We start from the raw sequence: 9,710 nt of genomic DNA, 5'->3' as shown, positions 1-9,710 counted from the left end.
AATGGTTTAAAATTTAAAAAAAGACCCCCCATGGTCAACTGACATAGTATAGTCCACAAAGACAATGTTCTACATCCTACTTTGGTAAGTGTTTTGTTGTTGTGAAGTGCCATCAAGTCAGTTCTGACCCATATATAGGGTTTCCAAGGAGCAAATGGTGAGCTTGAACCACCGACCTTACAATCCAAAGTGACGCTGCAATCCAGTGCCCTAACCCACAGTGGCCACCTAAGGTGCAGCTTTTGGTCTCTCCATGCGCAGAAGAAGAGTGATGAGAACTGAAGATGCCTGGAATCAGTTAGCCCAGTGGACTAATAATAGACCATGTGAACATCAGTCCATGACTCTGAGATTACAAGAACGAGATGATGCCCAGTTACCACTACCAATAGCTCTGAAAGGAATCACATTAGAAGGTCTCAGATATAGTGGCAGCATAATGTTTGGAAGAAAACTCAGAATTAAAAATAGCAGGCTTACTGGACACAAAGAGACTGGAGGAACCTGAGACTGTGTCCCTTGACCACCCTTCAGGTCTGGAAAGGAACACACTATCGTGGCCCAACTTTCAGCCAAGCAGTAGATAGGAATATAGGGAAAATGATAACACTAGTCAGGTATGGTCACTCTGAATGATAGAATGGTAAATCATTCAAAATCAAAGGGGTAACATGTACCTAAGGACAAAGCTGAGAAGGTATGGGAAGGCAGGTGGAATTCAATAGGAACCACAGAGAGGAAGTAGAATAACTGTTGCAGGGAGGGGATTGCAATCATTCAGATCAAACAAAGTATATGATCGGCTGAATGGAAAATTGATGATCTTATCTGTAAACCTTCACTCAATTCACAATAAAAAGTTAAAAAATAAAAAACCATTCTTGTCAATTTACACAGGATTGTGGTCCTGAAGTTTGCTGACAGTTCAATGGTTTGAATGCCAGAATAAATTTTACTATAAAAGGTTCCCAGCAAAATGGTATCCGGCGAGGGAGGAAAGTTGTAGAATAACATTAGCCACAAACTGACAAATGTTAAAGTTGATGGTTCAAATCTACCAGCTGCTCCTCAGCACTTACAAACAACAAAAATATTTGTTATTGTTATTAAGTTCTGTCAAATCAGTTCTGATCCATAGTGACCCTGTATAGGATTTCCAAGTCGTGGCTGGTGAATGTTAACCACCAATCTTGCATTTCAAAACAACGTGGTCAAGTGCTTATCCAACAGTGTCACACCAGGACTCCCTAAGACCTAGTTGTTGTTGAGTGCCATCGAGTCAATTCCGACCCATAGCAACCCTATATAGGGTTTCTGAGGAGCAGCTGGTGAGCTTGAATCACCAATCTTGCAGTTCAAATGGCTTTGCAGTCTAGCGCATTAACCCACAGCGCCACACCAGGACTCCATAAGACCTAGTAGCAAATCACAATAAAGCTCACTTCTCTTTCATATGAAACAAGGGACAAAACACCCCCCCCCCCAGCATAGTATTGAGCACATAGTAATCACTCAAAAGACAGCTATTCCCATGGCAACATACAAAGTACAAACAAGCCTGCCTAGAGCCAAGGGGTTATGAAAAGAAGGCATTAGGCTAGCTTTGTGGGGGAAGGTCAGAAGAAACAAAAGTATTTAAACTTCAAAATGTGAGCAAGAAAATCACTGGATATTATGGCAGCTGAGGACTGAACAATTCAATTCTGTGGTAAGAAAGTTAGCCTGGTAGTAGTATACAAAATCAAATGTAGTAAAGTACCTAATACGAGAAAGAGCCTTTGCAGTAAAGTTGGTCTAAAATGAAAACATATTGGAAGTAGAATATTTTATCAAAGAAAGGACTAAAGTTGGAGACTACATATGAGGTTAAGTCAAAAAGGTACAGCTTATAAGTGCAGAGGCAACATGTGTCGGTGATCAATGATGGTTATACACACATTCTCAAAGTAAGGCACTTGTTTTACTTTTGGTAAGGTGCCTTCAGAAAAATGCTCCAATCAAAATAATGACTTCCAAGGACAACTGCTGAACCAGTTAAATTCAAAGCTGAGAGGTCAGTTCGGATTATGGTGACGGTTTTGTGTAATTTCCAAGGGGTAGTGGTTACGAATCGGACTGCGAACCTCACGGTCAATTCGGAACTCCAAACTACCAGCTGTTCCGCAAGAGAAAGAGGACGCTTTCTGCTCCCCATAAAGATTTACAGCCTCGGAAACCCTGTACAGGGTCGCTATGAGTCAGAACCGACTCCACAGCACATAACAACAACAACAATCTTAATAGATTTCCTCTAAGGACACAGGACAATCACAGGGGCTTATCATGAAGTTTTAAGAAAATTGAAAACTGTACTGGTAAGAAAAATGACCAGGAAAGTTGCATATTTTTTCTATCATGACATTGTGCTTGCTCGTTCTTCAAGGCTAGCAAGAGCTGTTTTACAATTTTGTTGGGAAATCTTATCCCTGTTTACTCTACAGTCCTGATCTTACCCCTTTCACACTTCTTTTTTTTCCCAAAGCTCAAAGAATATTTAAATGGAATACAATTTGAGTTCCTAAATGATGCCAAAACTGTCATTTTGACTTGGTATAAATCAGAGCACAGAATTCTGCAGCAAAGGTTTACACAGATGGCAGCACCACCTTGAGAAGTGCATACACCTAGACAGAGGATATACTGAGAAACAAAACCTTCACATTTTTATATTTTTGTTTAGTAAAGGTTCTATGATTTTATAGCAGTACTTTTACACTTAAACTCATATTAACTCCTCTTAATAAGTTACTGGGTTAGGGAATAAGGGAAGCCAGAATCAAAACTGACTAAGCGTCAGAGTTTGGAAGGTGATGATGAAGAAAGACAATAATTTGTTGTTGTCACATCAATCAGACTCAAAGTGATCCTATAAGACGCAGTGGAACTCAACAGGGTTTCCAAGGCTGTAACCTTGATGGAGTGACTGGAGAGCTTCTGCCACTGAGCCACCAGGGACCCTTCACAGAGGCAGCAGTATCACTGACCAAGCCATCAGGAGGAAGAATGCACTAAAGAGAATGGAGGACTCAGTGGGCACAATGGAAGTCTTCCAACAGTTAAGTGGGGATACAGGATGAAGCACAGCAGGGAATACAGCACTGGGAGTTATCCACAGAGAACTAGGTTAACCAAGGCTGTGAAAGGAAAGAAGCCAAGAGGCCTGTCCCAGGGCTGCATCCTGTCTTCCCTAATGCACTATGGGTGTCGTCATGAGACACACAGGGAAGTACACAAACGTCTGTCAAATGAGACAAGCAATGGTCCCATTAAAAAGAAGCCAAAAAAACAAAACAAAACAAAATTGAGGCCACTAAAGATCTGGGGGAAAAGTGACCAAGAAAAATAAAAAGAAAGAGGAGGATAATGGGATCACAAACACAAGGACACCAGGAAAGGAGAGCATGAAGAAGCTAGTCAGTCAATGCTAAATAAAAGACAGGAAGAAAAGCTGAGAAATTTTATTAAGTGCAAATGTTGGTCCATGCCGACCCAAATCAAGACTTCCTATAACACTGACACCTGAGCCCCACATAGAGATACGCCTTCCTGACATCTGTCTCTTCTACTTTCTTCATTCAACTCTCTCTCTTTTCATGCCAGCCTGCTTGCTCCCTTCCAGTAAACTTTCCTAAATGCTCTCTTCTTAAGTGTATAAAGTGTTATATTAAAGAAAACATCTGAATATTGTTGCAAAGTATAGTTAGGGGGAAAAGGAGGAGCCAAGAGGAAGCTAAATTGATGTGAACAAGAAACTTTCCTGTAGCCAAACACTTGAGAACAAAGAAGGGATGTTTGTGAATCCTCTCATACTAATTTTAAGTAACCAAAGAGATACATCAGCAAATGAAATCCCAAGTCAAATGAGAAAATACTAAGATGGATTCAAATTAACTTACTATTGCATGTAATACTGATGAGCGTACATCTGTTGCCACCACAGCATCTGCAGGGGGCTGAAAGCAGGATACACTGGGAACCCAGCCGGAACCGCTTGCCCAGGAAATTGGTTGTCTACATTTCTGCAACAGAAAGACATATTTTAATGCTCCAGAAGTTCAAAATTGTTCTCTGAATTTCCATTCCTAAATTTTAAGTTATGCATTGATAGACTGCATGAAGTCACTGAAAAGAGAAATGCTTACTGTCACTATTTTTCAAATAAAACAGTATGATACATATAAGATGACCCTGGGCTCCAGTACATAGAAGTACTACTCCTTCAGCTCAGTTTTAATGGGAAAATAAAGTAAGTCAATTACAAAATGTGTGCCAAACTTGAATATTTGTTATCTTCTCATTTTCCACACAGGTCAAAATTACTTTCATTTAAAACACATTCTCCTCAAGAGCTATTAACCATAGCCCTAAAATAAACTTCCTTAGAAAATATTTTAAGGAATGAGGGAATAGAGAAGCAGCAGTCAAGAAACCAAACAACTAACTGCACTGGACAAATCTGCTGCAAAAGATGTTTAAAATGTTCAAGAGCATAGACGTTACTTTGAGATCTGGCCCATCCGTGGTATTTTCAGTTGCCTCATACACACGTGAGACTGGGACAGTGAAAAAGGAATACTGAAGAACTGATGCATTTGAATTATGATATTGGGGAAGAATAGTAAAAATACCACGAAATGCCAAAACAACAACCAAAATCTGTCTTAGAAGAAGTACAGCCAGAATGCTCCTTACAAGTGAGGATGATGAGACTATGTTTCATGTATTTTGGACATGTTGTCAGGAGGGATCAGTCCCTAGACAGTCATCATGCTTTATGGTGTCATCAAATAAAAGGAAGCCCTCCAATGAGATGAACTGATACAGTGAGTGTAGCAGTGGGCTCAAACGTAGCAAATACTATGAAGACGGTGCAGGACCAGGCAGTGTCAGGTTCTGATGCACACAGACTCGCTAGGAGTTAGAAATGACTCAACGGTGCCAAACAATAAGTTAGTGTGTCTAGTAAGTATGAAACACACACACTGTGTAAGCACAGTTTATCTCTGGAAGAATACAGAAGAAACAATTAACAATGATTCTCTTCGAGCAAATGGGTAGCTATGAGACAGAGATGAAACTTTTTAATGTGTTTTTATTCCCTTTAAAAATGGGTCTATGTGTATGTACCACCTCTTAGAAAATGACGAAAAAGGCAAATGCCCATTTGTTATCCTGTCTGAAAGAACAGAGAATAAACTTTATCCACTATTGTATAGTAGTGTCTAATACAGTAAGTATGTGTTAGATGACTGATCATCAAATGTCACAACAAGAAACCACTGGAAATAGTGATGATTATAAGCAACTATTAAATGTAGTAAATTGTAAAAAAAAAAAAAATTTCATTTCCCAATATTAAATGAAAAAAATGTAGTATGATAAAAATTACAACTACATTAAAGAAAATCACTGCAAAGAAAAGGATACTAAGACATTTAGTATACTAAAGATTAATGTTGTTGTTGTTGTTGTTAAGTGCCGTCAAGTGAGTTACGACCCATACAAGGTTACGACCCTGTACAAGGTTTCTGAGAGTGTAAATCTTTACGGGAGTAGAAAGCCTCATCTTTCTCCCGCGGAGCAGCTGGTAGATTAATAGTTTTCTTCAAATTATTGTGTTATTACTGTTGTGTGCAATTAAGTCAATTCCAACTCAAAGAAATATTATAGGACACAGGAATACAGGCTCATAAAGTTGCCTTGTCTAAAATCTTTACTGAAGCATATCGCCAGATTTTCTCTCACTAAGCAGCTGCTGGGTTTGAACCATCAACCTTTCAGTTAGCAGCTGAACTATTGCATGGCCAGTGCTGACTTTTAGATTTCTGTTGTTGTTAGGTGCCATCTATTCCGTTCCAACACTTAGCAACAACAGAACAAAGCATAGTTGTTGTCATGTTTGAGCCCACTGTTGCTGTCACTGTGTCAATCCATCTCATTGGGAGTTTTGCTCATTTTCACTGACCCTCCACTCTACCACTCTACCAAGCATGACATAGTTCTCCAGGGTCTGGTCCCTCCTAACAGCAGGACAAAGAATGAAAGACAAAGTTTCACCATTCACTTTTAAAGAGCATTTTGGCTGTACTTCTTCTAAAACATATTTGTTTGTTCTTCTGGCCGTCCTTTCAATACTCTTCACCAACACTGTAACTGAAATGCATTGATTATTCTACGGTCGGCCTTATTCACTGTCCAACTTTTCACATACATATGAGATTATTGAAACTGTCATTAATTGGATCAGACACACCTTAATCCTCAAACTGACATCTTTGTTCTTTAACACTTAAAAGAAGTCTTTTGCAACTTCCGGTTCTGGTGGCTGCTGAAGCAGAGTCAGGTAGGACAGGCTCCATGGGGAAGGGACTCAAAACCAGAGAAGCTGCTCTCACGGAACAGCACCAGAATTCTAGATCTAGCATAGGGTTGTTGTTGTTGTTTGTTGTTATGTGCCATCGAGTCGGTTCCGACCCATAGCGACCCTGTATAGGGTTTCCGAGGGTGTAAATCTTTACGGGAGTAGAAAGCCTCATCTTTCTCCCACGGTGCAGCTGGTAGTTTCGAACCGCTGACCTTAAGGTTTGCAGCCCGATTCGTAACCACTACGCATAGGGTGCAAGGTATTAATTTCCCACACACGCCAATGAAAAAATCACGGTATAAAGGAAAATACTATGATTTAGGAATCGCTCTAAGTGTGGGACTCTCTCTGTGGCAGAGTTCAGAGAGCTGGGCTACAGCCAGACAGGCACAGGGAACCAGCACTAAAAGCGGTGCAGTGACATTTGCAAAAGGAGGTGCGGGAGGATTCCACACATTTTTCCCTCCTCTTCCCTGTAGCACCTTCTTTGCCCAGCCCAAATGCCTTCAGGCAGGTGGGTGCGCACCCCCAGAAAGGGGTCCAGCATTGAGCCCACAGTTTTTCCCATGGCAAAGAGAGAAAGAGCCCTATCAGATCTAAGGGCAAATTCTTTGGCATCTGCTTATGACGTCAGCCTCTGGGTCACAGCCCTAAAATTAACTTGTGTGGGACCCTTTACTCCAGCATATCCAGCAAGAAAAAAGCAAGCCTGTCAGACCTGATAGACAAACCATATGAACAATCTGTAAAACCCCAACTTAAAAGGACGTGACTATCTCAAGAATTATGCTTTGCACATGCAAATACCTAAAAGACCTTCAGAGACAAAAACAGTGGACAATCTTTCTCCCATTAACTTCTCAATATCTATCTATGCACCTCTGCAGTGGTGACTAGAGGAGGGGCCTGAGCGAGAGGACACCCCCACCCACTGCTGGAGGCCTCTACAGTGCACACACACTGCTTGTGTAGCAAGGTGACTGGACAGTCAGCCACAGTTTTATATTTGTTTCAAAGTGGTGGTTTTTGTCTCTGTTTTTATATGCAAAAGACGTTTTTCAAGAGACAGCAATTATGGCCATATAGCCAAGCTACAAGCATAGCCCATAATATTCCACCACTGAGACAAGAGCCAATAACAGCTGATACATGCGAAAAGGGAAGCCTATCTCCTGATCATATCCACCAGGACACACCCAATAACCTTAATAACACAGCAACAAACATCTGTTTAAGCATTAAAACTTCACATAACTACTGGAAAGGACCAATAAAACACAACAAAAGACCAAAAACAGAGTAACTGAGACAAAAGAGTTGGAGACAGACAAAGGCTTTCCATAAGAGGAAGAGCAGGTTTGGGAACTGCCTGAAAAGAAATTCAGAAGAATGACACAGAAACAAATTCAAATGCTCCAAAAAGGGGTGGAGGAAAACAAGAAAGAAGTCAGGAAAGCACTACAAGAGCAATCAAACAAGATTGATACAGCATTGAAAACAATTCAAAACCTGCAAAAAGAGGTCCAGATGATTAATAAAATATCAGAAATGGACAATACACCAAAGGGGAAAGGAGCAGAATAGAAGAGATGGAAGCCAAAACCAGCGAGCTGGAAGATAAATCTCTCAATACTGCTAAGATAGAAGAGCAAGCAGAAAAAAAGGATTTAAAAAAACTGAAAAGAGTCTAAGATTCATGCTGGATAACATGAAGAGGAACAACTTAAGAATTATTGGCATTCCAGAACAGGAAGAATCAGAGAAGTGCACAAAGGAGACAGTTGAAGCGCTTCTGTAAGAAAATTTCCCTAACATCTTGAAAGATGAGAAGATAAAAATTCAAGAAGCCGAATGTACTCCAGGAAGGATAGACCCCAAAAGAAAATCACCAAGACATATGATAATCCAGCTCTCCAAAATCAAAGACAAGGAGAGAATTCTAAAAGCAGTCAGGTAAAAGAGAAGTGTTACTTACAAAGGCAAGCAAATCAGATTAAGCTCTGACTTCTCAGCAGAAACCATGCAGGCAAGAAGGCAATGGGGAGACATATACAAAACCCTAAAACAAAACAAAACAAAAAAACTGCCAACCAATAGCTAAGAGATTTTGTCAAAGCCAATCCAGCACTTCAAAACATCCTAAAGGGAGTTCTTTGAACTGAAAACCAAGAAGAACAGACAACAACCAGAGATTGACAGGCATTGCAAAACCACCTGGAACACAGTCGACAGACAGCAGAGTCCAGAACAGAACAAAACTACTATTAATTCAAAGGAACTGGGAGGTCAACTGAAGATCAAAATAATATCAATGTCAAAGAAGGGAAAAATGTAGGAACAGAGATCCAAGTGGTGAGGAGGCCAGGTAGATTACAGGATACAAAATATTGTCTTAAATGGAAAGAAAAGTTAATAGACTATAAGGTAACCCCAAAGAAAGTTAATACTTCACAGCTTACCATGAAAATTTACTTCCAAGCAGAATAAGCAAACATGAAAACTAAGAAAAAAAACAGAAGAAACAGCACAAAAATGCATGCAGAACAAAGGAACAAATAGCACTACCAAAAAAATTAACATAATGGCAGCAATTAATTCACACCTATTGATAATTACATTGAATGTCAATGGATTGAATGCACCAGTGAAGAGACAGAGAGCGGCAGAATGGGTAAGAAAACAAGACCCTTCAATATGCTGCCTGCAAGAGATACACCTTACACACAAAGACAAAAACAGACTAAAAGTTAAAAGATGAAAAAAATATATACCAAGCTAACTGCAACAATAAACAAGCAGGAGTGGCAATTCTAATCTCTGATAAAGTAAACTTTAAGACAAAAACCAGCATAAGAGATAAAGAAGGACACTATCTCATGATCAAAGGGTCAATTGAGCAAGACAACATAATCATAATAAATATCTATGCTCCCAATGAAAAAGCACCAAGATATTTGAAGCAAACCTTACTAGAATTGAAGAAAGAAATACATAAATCTACAATTATAGTGGGAAATTTTAATATACCACTTTCGAAAAGGGATAGAACAACCAGAAAGAAACTCAACAAAGTTAAAGAGGAACTAAACAGTACAATCAACCAACTGGACCTCATAGATGTGTACAAAGTATTCAACCCAATAACAGCACAATATACATTCTTCTCCAGTGCACATGTAACATTCTCCAGAATTGGCCATGTGTTAGGTCACAAAGCAAGCCTCCGTAAATTTACAAACAACAATACTACAAAGCATCTTTTCAGACCACAATGTTATAAAACTAGAAATCAACAATAAGACCAAAG

At 39.7% G+C, this 9,710-nt stretch overlaps 1 protein-coding gene across 1 annotated transcript in view; it reads right to left on the bottom strand.

Moving 5' to 3' along the window:
- HERPUD2 (HERPUD family member 2) overlaps positions 1 to 9,710 on the bottom strand; it is a 50,229-nt gene that overhangs the window by 4,318 nt on the left and 36,201 nt on the right. Inside the window, exon 5 of the mRNA XM_006832137.1 lies at positions 3,936 to 4,058. Within this exon, the coding sequence (XP_006832200.1) occupies positions 3,936 to 4,058 (123 nt within the window). The remainder of the gene's footprint in view (positions 1 to 3,935; positions 4,059 to 9,710) is intronic.

The sequence above is a fragment of the Chrysochloris asiatica genome, unplaced genomic scaffold, assembly GCF_000296735.1.
Source record: "Chrysochloris asiatica unplaced genomic scaffold, ChrAsi1.0 scaffold00006, whole genome shotgun sequence".
In the NCBI taxonomy this organism is placed as follows: domain Eukaryota; kingdom Metazoa; phylum Chordata; class Mammalia; order Afrosoricida; family Chrysochloridae; genus Chrysochloris; species Chrysochloris asiatica.
This window is presented reverse-complemented; position numbering and strand designations above follow the sequence as displayed.